Below are 19,312 nucleotides of genomic sequence, written 5' to 3'. Positions count from 1 at the left end.
GTAGGAGCTGGGGGTTAGGTATGCTGGGCTGGGGTGGTGGGAGAAGGGACACGTGTGGGTTATGCTGAGGACATAGCAGCCCCGCCTACTCAATGACATAATAAACAGGGACAGATGCTGGCTCCTAAAGAAATAGGGGAGAGAGCATGGCAGGGAGGAAGAGGGAACAATGGGACACGTAAGAAACTTACATACAGGACTTCCCCGGTTGCACAGTGGTTAAGAACCCGCCTGCCAATGCAGGGGACACAGGTTCAACTGCTGGTCTGGGAAGACCCCACATGTCGCGGAGCAACTGAACCCATGCACCACAACTACTGAGCCTGCACTCTAGAGCCCGTGAGCCACAACTACTGAGCCCACACGCCGCAACTGCTGAAGCCTGCGTGCCTAGAGCCCATGCTCTGCAATAAGAGAAGGCACCGCGATGAGAAGCCCTTGCACCGCAACAAAGACCCAACACAGCCAAAAATAAATAAATAAATAAATTTATTAAAATGAGAGAGAGAGAAGGGGAAAAAGAAAAAAGAAAGAAAGAAAGTCACATAAAACAAAAAGTACCAACCAAAACATGACTCGTACTTGCCTCCTCCCTTGGGAGTCAGGGAGAAAAGAAGAGAGGTGAAGGGTCATGAACCTAGGATTATCAGCTGGTCAGGGGCACAGGAAAACTCTCTGAGGACTCCTAAGGGGCAAGCAGATAGCTGGGCCCCACAGTCCCAGGGAAGAAATGACAGTCCCTTCAGTTCGATCTGGACCAAATCTTGGTGCTCCCTCAGAGCCCCCTGCCCTTTGAGGCTTTCTCGCTGGGCTGGCACTAGTTGGTGCCAGGAGTTGGTTCCCTCAGCTGAGTCATGTGTTGCTCAGGGTCCTGAGATGTGGCTGCATGGCTCACCTGCTCCTCAATGCCTGACAGCACCACTTTGCTGCCCACACACCACTGCTTCAGGGTTCAGGCAGTGGCACTGAGGTCCTCGTGCTGGATGTCAACCTCCAGTCTCTGGTTGGGCTGGTTGAGGGAGGCGAATCACGTCAGTGTACACAGCCTCAATGACAGGGTTTTCCAGATGCCACATGCTCTGCAGGACAAGGGCCTCCAGTGGTACTGCATATAGGATACACTTGACTTTGGCAGCCAGGGTGACGATTGATAGATGTCAAAACTTATCCTTCTGAGCCTCTGTGAGTGGAGGAAGATTCTGGGCTTCAGATAAGTGGTCAGCATGTGTCCTGTAAGCAAACACTGTGAGCAGCCGAAATGTGGAACGTGGAAGCAAAGTCCCTCTCAGCCACCTCTGTAATATTAGGCGTATCCAGCAGTGTACACACCAGTGGCCTCCAGCACCTGTGGATGAATGTGGCCAGTGCTGCCCCCTTGGCTTGTCACCTTCATCTCAGCACTCATGGCTGCACTGAAGTGAGGGGACCTGGGCTCAGGAAGTGTGGAGCTTGCACGTGGCTCCACCCCCTCCCTCAAAGAGGCAGCCTAGGGACCATGGCCTCCTGCTGATGCCCCATCATACTCTGGGTCAGATTCTGCAGGCCACTACCTGGACATTTTGTCTTCCAGCACACTGCGTGGGGCCACTGCTCTCACTTCCAGCAGCTATTCCCAGCCTTTCCTGCCACCTCCCTCCACACTGATCATCTGTTGATCTTCTGTTCACTTGCTAGCTATATCTATACATAAAACATTTCCCTTTCTTTAGTCTTAAAAAATTTTTTTTTCTTTACCTCTCCTCTTCCTTTCTCCTTTTTAAAAAAGCATTGTGCCCACTCCCTATAACTCCAGGGTTAACAGCCTAATGTGATGTATCCTGCCACATTTTATTCCTTGTTCATATACGGAATCTTCTTTTACTCACTCAACAGTGCATTGTGGAAATGCCTTCCAGGACAACTGGTTTAAATTAAACTCATCTGTTTTCATGGAAGGCATTATATTACATAGTACAGATGTAGTATAGTCAATTAACTTGTTTCCCTGTTGATGGGCATTTGGACTATTTCCAGTTTGGTTGTTTTAGGGTCCCCAAGATCACATTTTTTTTTTTAAAGGTATCTATTTTATTTATTTATTTTTGGCTGCTTTGGGTCTTCGTTGCTGTGCACTGGCTTTCTCTAGTTGCAGCGAGCGGGGACTACTCTTCATTGAGGTGTGCTGACTTCTCATTGTGGGGGCTTCTCTTGTTGCGGAGCACGGGCTCTAGGCGTGTGGGCTTCAGTAGTTGTGGCTCATGGGCTTAGTTGTTCTGCAGCTTGTGGGATCTTCCCGGACCAGGGCTTGAATCCGTGTCCCCTGCATTGGCAGGCAGATTCTTAACCACTGCCCCACCAGGGAAGCCCAAGACCACATATGTTGAAAAGGACTCATGAAACTCAGCATACAGTTGTACTTAGAGCAAAGGTTTAGGGACTTCCCTTTCCCTTTTCTTCAGGGAAAGGTTTTTAAAGACAGTAAGGGAGCAGGGGTGTGGGGTGCATGATCAGCTTGTAGACATTCTTCTGATTGGTTAGAGGTGAGGTAATCCCATCAGCCTTCTGGTTCCAATCAGTTTGGGATCTACAGGCTTTTGGCAGCACACAGTTAACTTCTTCCACCTGATGTGGGTTTCAGTATCGGCAAAACAGTGCAAAGGATATGGCTCAGGATATTATCCATAGCTCTTAAGGAGGAATTAAAGGTCCTTCCTTGACTTTGTTTAATGGCTAAACTATTATTATTTTGTCTTGCTTGACTGTTTTCCTTTGCTTCTGCATTTTCTCACTTTTCTGATTAAATTTATTCTTTGGAACTCAGGGAAGGCCTCGGAAGCTAAAGTTTTTCTACAGACAAAAGACAGGCAGAGGATTTGGGGCCAGGGAGGAAGGGTTATCCCAGGAAGGTCCTATAGGGTCTTGCTTGGTTACATACATTTATTTTTATACACTTGAATACCCCTACGCCTCATTTTTTTCTCTCATTGCACTTATTATCTTCTAAAATCTATATACTTTATTTATTACTTACTATCTATCTTCTCTTCCTATCCCCCACCCCTCAAACCAGATGTAAGTTCCATGAAGTCCAAGAACTATTCCTGGCTACGTGGAGTTAGCCAAGCTGCAAAATCTGAGGGAATGGTCCCTATAAGAATGTCCTCACTTCTGATACACAGTTGCGAGTTCAAGGGTTTGCAAAACCATCTCAGGTTTGATTATTCACTAAAAGGACTCAGAACTCACTGAAAACTGTTATGTTGATGGCTATAGTTTATTACAGAAAAAGGATAAAAATTAAAATCAGCCAAGGGGAGAGACTTACAGTACAGAGTCCAGGAGGGGTCCACATGCAGCATTTCCAGTTGTCTGCTCCCATGGAGTCACAGATGGTATTCCCTCCTCCTGGTTGCAGTGTGTGACAGTACATACTGAGTATTGCCAACCAAGGGAAACTCACCTGAGCCTTTGGTGTCCAGAGATTTTACTGAGGCTTGATCACCTACTATCTGTGTGGCTGAACTTCAGTCTCCAAGGAGGGCCTGGAGGTCAGGCTTATCTTTAGTTGCTAGTTCCTCTGGAGGCCGGAAGTGATATTGTGTGCCCCAGAGACCTTGTCACAAGTCACACTGTTAGACTGTCCTGTGGTCAGAGCCAAACTGGGTGACCAGAGACACTCCCATCAGGCAGGACATGCCAGGGGCATAGAGATCACCTCCCAGTAGTCAAGGGCAAAACCAGTCCTCTCTTTGTGTACACAAGGTTAAATTTTCACTACACACTGGCACATAGCAGATGCTCAGTACATATTAGTGAGTGGCCTTGAGATTGCTGGGTTAAAGGGTATGTGTATTTGTAATTTTTAAAGTATGACCAGATTGTATTCCAAAAAAAATCTGAAACAGATTGCATATCTACCAACAGTGGTATGAGGAGTTCTTTCCTCTTCCCTCCTACTACACTCTCATTATTTTATTTAATTTTTGCCGATCTGATGGATGAGCCTTAATATTCAGTGTTACTTTTGTTTGCATTTAAGGCTGAGTTAACTTTTTATGTCTTTTATATGTTTACAGTCAGTTATGTCAATCAGCTTTTTATATCTGGCTTATTTTTTTATTGCCTTATTGATCATTTTTGTATTGATTTGTAAGAATTCCTAATATATTTTAGGTGCCAGTATTCCAGAATTTCCAGTGTTCAAGTATTCCAGATATTTTCTCCTAGTTTGATTATCTTTGAACTTTTTTTTTAGTGATTTTTTTTTTTTTTTTGCGGTATGCGGGCCTCTCACTGTTGTGGCCTCTCCCGTGTGGAGCACAGGCTCCAGACGCGATGCGCAGGCTCAGCGGCCATGGCTCATGGGCCCAGCCACTCCGCGGCATGCGGGACCCTCCCAGACCAGGGCACGAACCTGCGTTCCCCGCATCGGCAGGCGGACTCCCAGCCACTGCGCCACCAGGGAAGCCCTGTGTTAATCTTAATTATCTTAGCTTCCTAATAAATCTTGTATCTCCAGGGCTTAAACCTCCCTCCCCCTTAATCTTCTTTTTAAAAAATATACTTTGTTATTGGGTCTTTGCCTTAAAAAAAAAAAAAAGAAAGAAAGAAAGAAAATTAGCTTATTTGTTTAATTCTAGGAAAACCTTATGAGATTTTGATTGGAATCTAATTAAGCTTAATGGATTAATTAGGGGAATTTTGTATCTTTTTGATATCCCATCCTTGAGTGTGTTATCTCTCCATTTTTCAGTCCTTTCAATGCCTCAGTTATGTTTTGTAACTTTAAATGTGTTTTTTAAAAACCTTTGTGGATCTTATGGATGCAACCTCTTTTAAAATATAATTTAGGCTTTTCCAATTATGTAGGAATGCTGTTGATTTTTGTATATCACATCCATCAAGTCTCCTGTGTTACCTTCTTCTAATAATTTCTAGATTTTCTCATTAGATTGGTTATTATCTCAAATTAATAGTCTTCCTGTCTCATTTCTGATTCTTGTGTTTGCTAGGCCTTCCTGTATAATATTGAATAGAGGAAATGAGAGTGGGCCTCTTCATCTTATGCTGACTTTAAAATAAATGCATCTCAAGGATCACTTTGACTTTGATATTTACTGTGAATTTTTGTTAGTTACTCTTTATGAGGTTACAGGTGTTCCCTATTATTCCTAGCTTATAAGGAGTTGTTTGTTTTTTTTTTATCACGTAAGGGTGATTTTAAAACAAAGTAGAGTGAAAATAATAGGCAACAGTAAAATAGAAAGTGCAGAATGAGTTCAAAGCTAAAGCATTCTAGGAATTACCTATCTGGTAGCTGCTTTGCTGAATCTCTTGTAACTTGCGAAGGAAAAATAACAGATATTCCAGATCAGGCCTTCATCTTCTCAGCTCCCCACTTAGAAATTGAGATTTTAAATTACTTGGAACACAACAAGATCGGGCTTTCCAAATCATAACTACCAATTTGAAGTCTGAAATTTTGAATTACAAGAGAATTTACTTACCCCTTTGTGATACATATGCTTATAAGTGAACGTTTATTGAGTGCTTACTGTGAGGTATTGTTCTAAACACTCTATTTGAAATGACTTACCTGCTTTTTTCATTACCTCTATGAGTAATGTTCTGTTATTATTCCCATCTACAGATGAGGAACCTGGGGCACAGAGAGAATAGGTAACTTGTGTAAGGTCACAAGTAGTCTGTGGCTGAGCCTGCACTCGTAAATATGATACTGTCCTGCTTCTGTCTTGTTAATAGCAGCAATTGAGAGCTTTCTGAAGGGGAAGAATTACTTTATTATTCACTAAACTGATGTAATGAATGACTATAATTGAGGTTTCAATAATTAGTCCTGTAAAATCCAGATAGTGGAGTAGTTTTTTTAGTTTTCTAATTTTTTCCTCTCTGTTACCTTTGTTCTGTCAGGTTTGCCTTTTCACCATTGTCTGAGGAAGAGGAGGAGGATGAACAAAAGGAACCTATGCTGAAGGAAAGCTTTGGTAGTGATAAAATTCACCTTTTGTGCTTTAAATATTCTTTCCTGGTTTTTAGAAATAGAGTAAAAGAAGTATAACATTTTGAGTGTCAAAATCAAGAGACTTTGATGCGTGTATTTATTCTTTTACAACACGTTCTTCAGTTTGATATGCCGTGAAGTTAGGGTGAAGTGAAAGTAAGGGTATGAATCTTTAGATGGAACCATGTTCAGTAAATAATGGCACATTAAATGTCCAGTTTACTTGCTAGAGATGAGCTGAAAACTTGACTTTGAACTTTCCAGCACAAATGTAAAGTTGGAGAAACTTATCTGTAGTATAATTTAGTGTCAATAAGCTTAAAGTAAAGCTCTGAATCCATTTTTGCTATCAATGCTGGTCTACTGACCTAGTTAACCAGTATATATATTTTTTTCTTCTACAGAAGGAATGAAAATGAGAAGTACCAAACAAGAACCAAATGGAAATAGTAAATTAAACAAAGCAGTAAGTATGTCTTCTTTTTTTTTTTTTTCCCCTGTCCACTAGCCCTTAGTGGAGCTCAGCAGTTATGTACAGGCCTTAATGATTTTTTACCTATGCTGTAATTAACATTTTTAAAAACAGAGATAGCAAGAGATTCTGTCTAGGACCTAGTAATCTTTTAACTATATGGTTTGCTGTTCTGTGCTGAAAAGGTTCCAGACCATTCTGATGGTTCTGTTTAATGGTTTTCATCAATGAAATCATAGCCCCATTAATAATTTAAGGTGATCTTTTTTGTAGTAAAGATGAAGATTTTTTTCAAAACTACAATGAGGTATCACCTCACACCAATCAGAATGGCTATCATTAAAGTCTACAAAAAAAAAAAAAGTCTACAAATAACAAATGCTGGAGAGGGTGTGGAGAAAAGGGAACTCTCCTACACTATTGGTGGGAATGTAAGCTGGTGCAGCCACTATGGAAAACAATATGGCAGTTCCTCAAAAAACTAAAAATAGAGTTGTCATACCATCCAGCAGTCCTGCTCCTGGGCATATATCAGGACAAAACTGTAATTCAAAAAGATACATGCACCCCTATGTCCATAGTAGCACTGTTCACAATAGCCAAGACATGGAAACAGCCTAAATGTCCATCAACAGATGAATGAATAAAGAGGATGTGGTACATATATACCACGGAATACTACTCAGCCATAAAAAAGAATGAAATAATGCCATTTGCAGCAACATGGATGGACTTAATCTCTATCATACTAAGTGAAGTAAGTCAGAAAGAGAAAGACAAATACCATATGATATCACTTATATGTGGAATCTAAAATATGATACAAATGAACCTATCTACAAAACAGAAAAAGACTCATAGACATAGAGAACAGACCTGTGGTCGTCAAGGCCAGGGGTGGGAGAGGGAAGGATTGGGAGTTTAGGATTATCAGGTGCAAACTATTATACATAGGGTAAACAACAAGGACCTACTCTATAGCACAGGGAATGCTACTCAATACTCTGTAATGACCTATATGGGAAAAGAATCTAAAAAAGAGTGGATATATGTATATGTATAACTGATTCACTTTGCTGCACAGTGGAAATTAACACAGCATTGTAAATCAACTGTATACTTCAAGTTTTTAAAAAAATCAAGAGTTTTTCAGTCAGCTTTATTTCCCTTAAGCACTGTGCATTCACTCTGCATTTAAAAGGGCTTTAGAATTTATCTCAGTTTTAAGGAGCAAAGTTTACATGAAGCAAAAACTCTAGGTATTAGATTACTGAGAAGAAAGCGTTTAGGGATGTAGGATATCATTTTATATTTCATTCATATAGTATAGTTTTTAAAATATTTGACTTTTCTGTTATTTGTCCTGTTATGTGAATATACTAGTTCAGAGTGACAAAAGACTAAATTGAGACCTCTTTAGATCGTTACTTGAGATGTATATTTTGGTGCATTTTGGTAACATCTGGCATTTATATGTTCTCAGCAGGAAGATGATTTAAAGTGGGTAGAAGAGAATGTTCCTTCATCTGTGACAGATGTGTAAGTTTTTGAATCCTTACCACAAGAATCCTTTTTCACAGTTAGTATTACTTTTATTTTAAATGAATGAGCTGAAGAGCATAGTAATGAGAATGCTTGTAGTTAACTCTAGAAGTAAAAGGTTAAATTACTGAAATAATTTAAAGTATTAAAAATATTAAAAAGACGTTAGAAAATAAAGACCAGGAATGATATACAAACAAAAATAATCCAGATTATTCATTCAGATGACATTTCTGCTCAGAAAGATTTAGCTATAGGTCTTCCTAAAATCAGTGGGATAATGCTTTTGGAATTTTTGAGTTCCTTTCCATGCCTATAATTAAACATTGTTCCTATTAAAGTCCATACAATTCTAGTAACTGTGATTCTTTTTTTTTTGTATTTGCTTTTTCTTTTCCTGAAATGTCTTCAATGGGATGTAAATCTTAGGTAGTTATAAAAACTTTAAATTGTAGTCATTATTCCGCTGTCCTTTTTGAACCATTTATGGCTTTATTTTGTATCGTTTAGTTTGTTTTTCTCTCTGCAGAGCACTTCCAGCCCTTCTGGATTCGGATGAGGTTAGTAATCAAATCATATGCACATAAACTATGGGTCTGGTGGCTTAAGTCTTCTGTTCAAGGAGATTTATTTATATGACTCAGTAATGGACTGATGAACTATAGTTGGTATAGTTGACAAAGGATGAAAAGAGAAATACTAATATTATAACCAAAATATTCAAGAATATTTCCTTTCTGTACATGTCCCCCTTTTATTTCTTACAAAGTGTGGTCAGACTTGAGAATGTCTTTGTTTAAATTGGGTAGCCAGTACCATACTCTTCCACTAATTCCTTTGTCTTTAAGAAATTCAAATTTAACCCTTATCTAGTCTAGGGAAAAATAATAAAGAAAAGTTATTTTAAGTTACCTACTATGCAGTGTTACCTGTGTCACTGTCCTCCAGATAATAAGGATAATTAGTACCTCTAATGTTTATGTTGATTATTAGTCTTTTAATATGGCTCCATACACTTTATCTAGAAGATTTCACGTGATGTTTTATGTAAGAATTGCAGTCTGAGTTCGTGGAAATCACTTCTAGACATGTTCTGAATGTTTAGGTTATTCTAGAGTCACGATTTCAGAAAGCCTTTTAAAAGCCTCTGCCCGGGCTTCCCTGGTGGCGCAGTGGTTGAGAATCCGCCTGCCGATGCAGGGGACACGGGTTCATTCCCCGGTCCAGGAAGATCCCACATGCCGCGGAGCGGCTGGGCCTGTGAGCCATGGCCACTGAGCCTGCACATCCAGAGCCTGTCCTCCTCAATGGGAGAGGCCACAACAGTGAGAGGCCCGCGTACCACACACACACACAAAAAAAGCCTCTGCCTGATTGTGACTTACTGTGATGGATTGACTGCTAAAAAAATGGTTTGTTCACTTCTCACTGACCTGCTGTGTGGTGCAGTACACAGTGTCAGATTCCTTAGCTGTTGCATGCATTGAGATAATTGAGAACTCTACCTTTCAGACAAGCCTTTGCTTTTTGTGGTATATTCTGCAGTTCCTAGATCTTTCTCTTGGGAGCCATCTTCTGCTAACAGTTTGCCTTCAGGGTATCTCGTTGGCTCCAGCTCTCAAGACACGCATATTTCAGCCAGAGGAGGCTGAGTATGTGAAATCCAGTTGTGCTGTTTATGGGAATATGGGTTTATTGTAGTACTTTTGGTAGCACTGACTTCATCTTTTTATATTTTTCTGTGTGAAAAAATGATTCAAGAACTGAAAAAGAACTTCAGTGAATTACAAGAGAAACAAATTAAATAAAGGACTAGGAATCAAAACAGCATCAGACTCTTCAACAATGTTGGAAGCTAGAAGATAATAGAACAATGGCTTTGAATTCTGAGAAAAATTATTTTCAAACTAGAATTCTGTACTCAACTATCAATATAAGGGTAAAACAAAGATGTTTTCAGTCATGCAAAAACTAAAATAATTGACATCCTATGTCTGATTTCTCAGGAAAGTAGTAGAAAGTGTTATTCATAAAATGAGGGAACTAAAAAGAGAAAGACTTCAGATCCAGGAAGTAAAGGATCCGACACAGAAAGGCAGGGATAAATTCCTAGGATGATGTAAGAAATTCTCAGTGTAACAGCTGGGCAACAAGTTTGGAGAACAGCTAGTCCGGAATGGAGCAGGAGAACAGAGAGCTTCAGGGACGAGTATTTCTAAGGGAAAAAACGTGAAAAGGATAGATAATCTGATAATTCATCATATGGAAAAGGGATTTACAGTTCTGTCAGAGTTTGGGATAAATTTGTTATAGGTACTTAGCAAATGAAGAAAAGGAAAAATGAAAATATACTCTAAGGTAAAATTACTATGTAATTACTGTGAAATTTAATAGTATTACATTAATTTTCTCAATTGAAATGGCATACTATACATACTATTTTATAGTCAAATGTAATTTTTTTACGATTTTAAAAAATTATGGTGAAAAACACATAAAATCTACCATTCTAACCTTTCTCAAGTGCAAAGTGTTGACTTATATGCACATTGCTTTGCAACAGATCTCTAGAACTTTTTCATCAAATGTAATTTTAATCAATATATTTCATTGTAAGGATATACTATAGTTTGTTTATACAGTCCTATATTTTTGGACACTTAATTCTTTCTAGTATTTTGTTATAATTCTGAGTGTTGCAGTAGAGATGCTAGTGGTTAAATCTTTGCCCACATCCTTGACTATTTCATTAAGTTAAATTACTGAATCAGAGGAGGTACACATTTTTATTAAAGCTTAAGTGACTCTAAAATATACAGTTCCCTTTGATTTGTGGTTTGTTGTCCAGAAGCCTAGAGGTTTTGCTTCAGTTAATCTTGGGACTTGGACATCTGTGTGTTTCAAAATCTTTATAGATGGTTAGGAACCATTGCTCTAAATATTTAATGAACATAAGCAAGTACTTACAGAAAATGCTTGTGTGATCATCTTTGGAAAAGATATTTGGAATGTAGACCATTTAAAATTAATATACTTAGCATAACCTTTTTCCCTCTAGGAACGAATGATCACGCACTTTGAAAGGTCCAAAATGGAGTAAAGAATGGGAAGATTTGCAGCTGAAGATGGCTAGTATCTGGGAAGAGATCAGCTTCTGTGTTAGTCTTTACACTGCTCCATGGGATTAAAGGAGGCAATGACATCCTGATCTGTTCCTTGATCTTCGTGCATTGGAGCTGGCGAGAGGTGTTGGAACAAGGAGAACATTCTATTGAAAACAAGGTCATAGGATGAGAAAAATCTACAAGTTTTTTATTTGCAGCATTGATGCCCCTTTCCCGCCCACACCCTGACATGGATGTTTATGCAACTTGTGTATGTTGTTCCTAAACCTTCTATAATGTTGAAATTGTTTAATCTGTCAAACTAAAAAATTTAACATCTTCTGAAGAACTGTGACATCAACACCATAATAAGTAATATCCAGGAGCAACTGCCTGTAATTTTTATTTATTTAGGGAGTTACATAGGTGATGGGGGAAATTATTAATTATCTTTGCATTTCCTGGGAAGCCAAGGTTAAATCTTGCAGAGGTAGTTTTGAGAAGAGTCCTTCTGCGTTAAGGAGCCATGGTTCTAACAATGATTAAAACAACCAAAAAAAAAAAAAGAGAGACTGTTACAGTGTGATTTAGATCATTTGAAAAAGCAAAATCAAGTGCAATTTTGTTTACAAACGGTGTATATTAAAGATTTTTCTATTTCAGATGTACTTTAGAGAGAAATATTAGCTTAACTCTTTTGACATCTGCTATTGTGACACATCCCATTGCTGGCAATGTGGTGCACACTCCAGAACTTTTAACTACTGTTTTGTAAGCCTTCAAGGGCAGCATTGCAGAGTCCTAGGCAATGCTTTGCTTGCCTTCATGCCTTTTACTGGGTGTTGCACTAGATGCAGAAAGGCACTCCGTCGTAAGTGCATGTGAGTGAGCACCCTGTTAAAGGGATTATAATGCTTCAGAAGCAGGAGCTAATACAAAGGAAACAGGTCCTTCTGGCTTAAACAGTTTTTTCTGCATGAAATAGTGTGGAGGCCCTGGACTGCTGCTCATTCTTTAGGATCGACTGTTCTTGTATCTGGTGTTGGTTTAGGGATGGTTTATAAGAAACATCACAAGGTGATGGGATTCATTTGAAGCACTATATTTGTTTGAATGATTTTGTCCTATTTTGCCTTCCCAAGATTTTTTGTTCTACATAGAAAGTTCATGCCACTTTTTAATATTAAAAAATTTTAACAAAATTGATATCTTTTTTTCACCTTTTTTCCAGACTTTCTCTAAAGACCCTTCTTTCTCCCAGACTCTTTCTTGTAGAATTTTCCTTCCATGGTTTTTATTCTATGTTGTCTTATTTTCTGTTCAAACCAGTGACTACACTACTACAATCTTCACTAAAGTGTTAAATATTTATGTAACATTTCTATATAGCTGTTTGGTATGGTGATTAACAACAAAAAAAATCACCTAGATAGTATCTCTAAGAAACAATATGAAGAACTGACTGTTCTCAGGTTAACCCATTTGCAAAAGGCTGGTGTTAACTTCATATGCTTCTGTTCTTCTACACTGAAACTTAGCAAGTGAATAGTAGTCATAATGCAGCAGGATAGTTGGTCAAATATTTTTCGAGACTGGTTAGATATTAACTTGAGACTAGGTTAAAAAAAAAAAACAAAAAAACCACCCCGGCCATGCCATGTGGCTTGCAGGATCTTAGTTCCCCAATCAGGAATTGAACCTGGGCCATGGCAGTGAAAGTGCCAAGTCCTAACCACTGGACCACCTGGGAATTCCCAAGAACCTGTTGTTTTAAGCAGGAGTGTATAGCACAAATTATATAGGTTGATTATTCTTTCTGCTTTCTCTTATGGCTTCTTGTGTTACTTTGCTTGGTTATAGTGTATCAGTTCCTAGAAGAGGTTCAGAAGGAATTTATAGTATCACATTGACCTGTTACCTTAGAGTTTACATTGTTTATTTTGGTCTTGGTCCTTGGGTCTGGCACTACAAGGTATTTGGCCTTCTTCTAGCACAGCAGCTGGTAATTCTAAATTTTCAAGTTCAGTTTCTATGGTGAAAACCAGCCACAAGATTTGTTTAGCAATTTTTGTGTTTCTTACTACTTGAAAATATTTCATTTTATTATCAGAAACAGCATTTGATAAAGATGGGACAGTATTCCTAATTTACAGATGAAGAGACTGTAAAACTGACCAGGGCCGGTGGGTTTTTCTTTTTTGTTTTTTAACACCTTACATCATAGACTCACTCCTTTTTTCTTTTACATTTTGCTTTAAACCAAATGCTTAATTTTATGACATGCCTGCTGTTTTCTTGGGGCCAAACTGCCAGATACAGATCATTCTTGCATTGGTTCTCAAACTAAAGTTCATGGACTCTCCTTGGGGACTTATTAAATGACTGCTGGACTCCCCACTCCAGTTTTTGAGTCAGTAGGGCTGGAATGAGGTCTGAGATTGCCTTTCTAACAAGTTCCCAGGTGATGCTGATCTAGGGAAACACACTTTGAGAACCACAGGCCTAGACCAACCCGTAAAATACAAGGGTAAGGTACTCGAACTAGTTGGGTTTATAATGGTAATACTAAAACTACCATTGAGTGCTTAGATTGTCAGGCGTTGCTAAGCGCTCACACGTTAGGTAGGTACACAACACTACCATCATTTTGCAGATAAGGAAACTAAGGTTTCTAGAGATTGTTTCTTAAACGCCACCGCTACCTAGCTCATTTCCTAAATGGTACGTCTCCATCCCAGGTCTGACACCAAAGCCTGAATTCTTCACGACCCTATGCTGCCCAAGACAGTTATAAGATTAAAATCCTTTCTCCTTCTTTTTAAGCCCATGGCCACTCGCACTCCACGATGGAGAAGGTCGGTCCAGGATGAAACGCAGTCCCAACCACCAGGGCATTCCTCGAGTGTGCACTAGGAACCGGGGGCGGAAGGGGCGGGGCTTCGGTTGCGGAAGGGGCGGGCTTTGCTCTGCAGGAAGTCCGGTGCTGATGATGGAGCTATTGCCCAAGAGCCAGTAGCGGGGGTCCCGGCTCTTCCCTCGGCCTGATTCCGTCCCCACACCCGACCCGGCACAGTCCGGGTGAGACTGCGGCGGCGACTGCGCCCGCCGCCATGCACGACGCCTTTGAACCGGTGCCGATCCTAGAAAAGCTGCCTCTGCAGATCGACTGTCTGGCTGCCTGGGGTGAGCCGAGGGGCCAGGCGGGGTCAGCACGGGAGCGGCTGGGACCTCTCACGAGGCTAGGGAAGTGGACGGGAGTCTGGCTTGTGGACTCCGGTCGAACGCCGTCCGAGAGGGGCCTAGGATGAGGGAGGGCAGAGCACTGTTGACAGAGACGGTGGTGGAGCTGTTTGCTTTATGGTTTGTTTTTTGCCTTGAACAAGTTAACAGCTATGTCTTTTCCCCCTTAGTGATCACTCATCGCTACTTCTAATTACTGTAGCTAACTTGTTACTCTCCACTCTTAATCTAGCCAAGTGGTTGATTGCCTTATAGTCAAAATGCCCAAGTTACCTAGCTTTTCTAGGTAGAAGAGCATCATTGCAGGCTGTCATGAAACCTAACCCATAAAAACTTGCATGATCCTTTTGGGATTGGCCAGTGCAGATAGCAGGGTCAGGTATCTCTTCTCTGCTCCGGAATACAAACGGTTTCTGAAATAAACCTTGACTCTTAACTACAAACATTATGCTCCTATCTGTGAGTGTGTTTCTGACAACCAAAGACCAAACAGAAGTAATTTCAGTCTTTCCTGTTAATGTCCAGGTCCTAGAAATCAAGGGCCATAAAAAGGTGGCCCAGAACCCTCTATCATATCTTATATTGAGCCAGGTACCCATGATGGGCCTGGTGGAATCTGGTGTCCTATTCATTATCTGTGGACAGTGCCACCTAGTCAGAGTTCTTCACATCCTTTTCAGTAAGGTGCTTTCACTCTAGATCTTCTTATTAATGTGTGCCCCTTACCACAACTCCAACCTTTAACAGCCCTGGACCTCTTTTTTTTTTTTTTTTTTTAATTTTATTGAAGTATAGTTGATTTACAATGTTGTGTTAATTTCTACTGTACAGGAAAGTGATTTAGTTATATATATATACATTATTTTTCATATTCTTTTCCATTATGGTTTATCACAGGATATTGAATATAGTTCCCTGTTCTCTACAGTAGGACCTTGTTGTTTAGCTCTGGGCGTTTTTAAAGTCACACCTCCACAGCAAGCTGTCCTAGGGTTAAGGAGAGAATCCTGCTTCCTCCAGGTGTCTCAAGAAAACCACCATTTTTCTGTCACTAAATGCTCTCAGTAAAAATTAAAAATAAATAGAGAAGAAATTGAAAAAATGAAAGACCAGACACTCAGCACAAAGGGGCTCATTCTCCTGTTTCTTCATCAAGTATGTATTAAGTGCCTACATGGACCAGTCTTTCTGCTAGAGACAGGAATACAAGGATGAATAAGAAACAATGCCTGTGCTCCTAGGACACACAGTGGCAGGCAAAGAAATATGAACAGATTATGATGCAAGATAAATCATAGTAGAGACATATGCTGCCTAACATGGGAACGTGGAGGGAGGGGTATTCCACTCAGCCTCGGACATATACTTCTGAAAAGGATGGATACAGCTACTTATCACACTGTACTTAGCTTGTCAGAATCCTTGACTCTGATACCCTGTGGGACTAGCAGTACACATATCTCAGTCTCTTTCACTAACTCTGGTTTGTGTCAGTGAAGATTCCCTGAACCTGTGCTTTCCAGAAATACAGTTTTTGAAATGGTAGTTAGCTTTCGCTCTGCCTGATCTCCAAACAAACAGGAGAAATGCCCATTGCCTACTAGGATGCTGTGATAGGTATTGGCTACAAGAGGCCATTTACTGCCTTGTGCCTCAAAACTACTTTATTTTCAGACTTTACCAGCAATAAATATTGCTGTTTCTAGTTGTTACCCCTTCTATCTACACCATGACCTTAGGCGGAAAGTTCATCCAGGAACCTCCAGGCTTCTGGAGAGCCAGACAATATTGGAGCTGGAAGATGTCACAGAGCCACCATAATCCATCTCCTGGGATATGGAAATGAGGAAAATACTGATGATGATGATGACTTCTCCTGAAACTCTGTAGTTGTAGAATCCAGCTGCCTCTTCAGCATCTTCATTTGGATATCTGGATGCATGGCCAAAACAGTACTTGATTTCAAAACATGCCTATCCCCCTGTATCCCATAGCTCAGCATATGGCATTTCTGTTTGCCCATTTGGTTAAGGCCAAAATCATTGGAATTATTCTTGACTTCTCTTATTCTCTTATACACCACATCCAATCCATCAGCAAATCTTGTCTGCTCCACCTCCTGAAGAATTCCATAATCCAGTAACTTCTCTCCATCTCTACTGTTAACTACTGTTGATGAAGACACCAGTCTCTATCATCTGAATTACTGTAGTAGCCTTCTGACTGATTACCCTGGGTTTGCCATTGTGCCATTTGCAATATTTTAGCCACACAGAGGTAGAGTGATCCTTTGAAAACTTAATCTAATTGCATCTCTCCTCTGCTCAAAACCCTCCAGTAGCTTCACATCACAACTAGAATAACAACACCTGTCATCACAGCACCTGTCATGATCAGGCCCCTGGTTACTTCCCTGATTTTATCGCCTATGTTCTTATCCCTTGCTCCTTTCTGATACTAGTTACACTGTCTTCCTTGTTCCATGAGCACAAAACCATGTAACTATCTCAGGGCCTTTGCACTTGCTGTTTCCTCTGCCTGGCACTCTCTTGTCCTAGGTATTATATGGCTCATTCCTCATTTCTTTTGCTGAAATGTCACATAAATCTGCAAGACCTTCCCTAACTATTCTATATAAAAGAAAATGCCACATCCACCAGTGTGCTACTCTTTTACTCAGCCTTATTTTCTTTCACAGATTGCCACCTAATGCTATTTTATATGTTATTATTGTCTCTCTCATTCCATATTAGACTATAAATTTCTTCAGAGCAGTAGCTTTGTTTTGTACATAGGTTTCTTTTCAGTGCCTAGAACAGTTCCTGACTCATAATGGATACTTATTAAATATTTGTTTAATTAATTAATAGTAGTAATGGCTTCCATTACTGAGTACTAATCTGTATTAAGCATTTATGAAATAATAACAACTCCATTTTGCAGAAGAAGAACCTGAAAATTTAAGTAGTTTTTCCAAGGTCACGTCCAATAAATCATGTCTGATTCTAGAGCCTGTTTCTTAAACTTTGATGTATATTCAGAGCCTATAAAAAATGTAGGGTGTGTGTGTGTGTGTATATCTGTGTGTGTGTATACCCAATCATTTTTATTTATATTTTCCAAAGAAACAATGGAAAAATAAATCAAGAATGATTAAAATGGTTACCTATAGCAGAAGGAAGAGAACAGGGGGAAGTGGACAAGGAGGGACTTCTCATAGTTTTAGCTTTGGAACTAGGTAAATGTCTCATGTAATTTAAAAATTAAATTAAAAAATGCAGATTTGGGGGCACCACCGCAGAATCATTGCATCAGAATCTCTGGGAGCAGGGCTCAGGAATGTGCATTTTTAGTAAGCCCAAGTGATTCTGATGCAGCTAAACGGGCTGATGCTTTGAGAAACACTGTTCTTTGCCATATGACCCAAAGAAGAAAAGTGCCCACTACCCTGTTCGTCTGTGTACTCCCTGCTGTGTTCAGCAGTGGTTGTTTATCACATGAGTTTGGACTGGGTTGCAACGTTGGATGGAGCTTCACTGGGGTAATTGTGAGCTAGAGGGCTGTACCTTCCCAGGAGGAATCATGTCTAACCTTGTGGCTCAGGATTAGGCCATCAGGAATTTTCTAGGGCTGACTCTCATTTGTTTTTGCGTGTGTTCCCTGTTTGTGTAGTGTGTTCCACTTTCTGATGTGCAATGTTGAATCTCAGAAGGGACTGTCTACCCCGTGCTCTGCCTGCTCTGCAGGCTTTTCATTTTCTGTGTTTTGTGTGCACGGCTGTGTTATATGATGACATAGAGTGTGCACAGGCCAGCCTGGGTCAGGTCCTCTGGCCACGTGAGCCCCCACTGACGTCTGTAACTAAATCAAGCCTCTTCAGAGCTCTGTGCCATCATTACCTCTGGGTGATAACACTGTTTTTCTTTTCTTTTTAATAAATTTAATTATTTAGTTTTGGATGCATTGGGTCTTCATTGGTGAGTATGGGCTCTCTCTAGTTGCAGCGAGTGGGGGCTACTCTTCATTGCCGTGTGTGGGCTTCGCATTGCAGTGGAGCTCGGGCTCTAGGCGTGCGGGCTTCAGTAGTTGTGGTGCACGGGCTTAGTTGCTTCGTGGCATGTGGGATCTTCCTGGACCAGGGATCAAACCCGTGTCCCCTGCATTGGAAAGCAGATTCTTAATCACCAAGCCACCAGGGAAGTCCCCACTGTTTTTCCTTATGAGTTTGAGGATTAGGAATGAGTATGTATGTGGTGCTTTTACTAGTTAAAAGAAAGCTGTTAACAATACTTTGCATGTATGAGAAATGCATTTTCCTCAGCATCTCCAAAGGAGTGCTTGAGAAAGGTCAAATAAAATTTCAATTAAAATTTGTTTTTAAATTTCAGTGAATTTGTCTGAGTTCAATTTCATGACCAATAGAGTAGACATTTGATAGAAACATCCATTGGTAAATAAACATTTCAATAAAAATAGAAAGCAGACTCTTAAAAGTCATACTTAGGAGTTTGGCTTCATATTTTGGTAGTACAGCTTCATGAGGATTTTTTTAAGCCCCAGTGTGACAGCATTGGAGCTATGCTCTAAGGTAACAGATAGCAAACATGGAAGTACACATAGAGTGAGACCAGCTGAGGGGTCTCTGGAGAGACTCTGTGGGGGAGGGCTGTTGCCTGTTACCTTGTAGAGGTAAAATTGATAGGCTTTGCAGACCAGGGTGGGAGACGAAGCTGTTGAAAGAGGTAACGAAAAATAGGAACTGGCAGGGGCTTGAGGGTCATAGTGGAGAGGATGGGGAAGATGGTGAACATTATGGTGGCCTTTTTGCTATAGATTTTTCTATATGTTATAAGTGAATTGAAAAAGATTCTACTTCATTTTATTTGTGTTTGAAACATTAGTGGGTGTCCTAAAAATCAACTTTAATATTTTCAATTGCTCAATACAGTGATA

The 19,312-nt window shown here is 40.1% G+C and overlaps 3 protein-coding genes and 1 pseudogene across 7 annotated transcripts in view; 2 read left to right on the top strand and 2 right to left on the bottom strand.

Annotated features, from left to right (window-relative positions):
- Positions 1-3,508, bottom strand: part of GANC (glucosidase alpha, neutral C) — a 112,767-nt gene extending 109,259 nt beyond the window's left edge. Inside the window, exon 1 of the mRNA XM_067029067.1 lies at positions 3,305-3,508. The gene's annotated coding sequence lies outside the window, so the exon portion shown is untranslated. The remainder of the gene's footprint in view (positions 1-3,304) is intronic.
- The window catches only part of TMEM87A (transmembrane protein 87A), a 46,671-nt gene extending 34,350 nt beyond the window's left edge, over positions 1-12,321 (top strand). For all 5 annotated transcript variants that reach the window (XR_010839664.1, XM_067029069.1, XM_059058054.2 and 2 more), the window contains exons 16-20: positions 5,911-5,984; positions 6,406-6,467; positions 7,957-8,012; positions 8,545-8,575; positions 11,074-12,321. Coding sequence is in view for 4 of the 5 variants with exons in the window: in XM_067029069.1 (XP_066885170.1) it covers positions 5,911-5,984; positions 6,406-6,467; positions 7,957-8,012; positions 8,545-8,575; positions 11,074-11,115 (265 nt within the window). In the remaining variant the exon portion in view is untranslated. The remainder of the gene's footprint in view (positions 1-5,910; positions 5,985-6,405; positions 6,468-7,956; positions 8,013-8,544; positions 8,576-11,073) is intronic.
- LOC131752057 (COP9 signalosome complex subunit 7a pseudogene) lies at positions 647-1,558 on the bottom strand (annotated as a pseudogene).
- Positions 12,322-14,041: 1,720 nt separating the features above from the next.
- The window catches only part of VPS39 (VPS39 subunit of HOPS complex), a 52,645-nt gene continuing 47,374 nt past the window's right edge, over positions 14,042-19,312 (top strand). Inside the window, exon 1 of the mRNA XM_059058033.2 lies at positions 14,042-14,302. Within this exon, the coding sequence (XP_058914016.1) occupies positions 14,230-14,302 (73 nt within the window). The 5' untranslated portion in view covers positions 14,042-14,229. The remainder of the gene's footprint in view (positions 14,303-19,312) is intronic.

This window comes from Kogia breviceps, chromosome 3 (genome assembly GCF_026419965.1).
Source record: "Kogia breviceps isolate mKogBre1 chromosome 3, mKogBre1 haplotype 1, whole genome shotgun sequence".
In the NCBI taxonomy this organism is placed as follows: Eukaryota; Metazoa; Chordata; class Mammalia; order Artiodactyla; family Physeteridae; genus Kogia; species Kogia breviceps.
The sequence above is the reverse complement of the archived record's forward strand: the minus strand, read 5'-3'. Positions and strand labels throughout refer to the sequence as shown.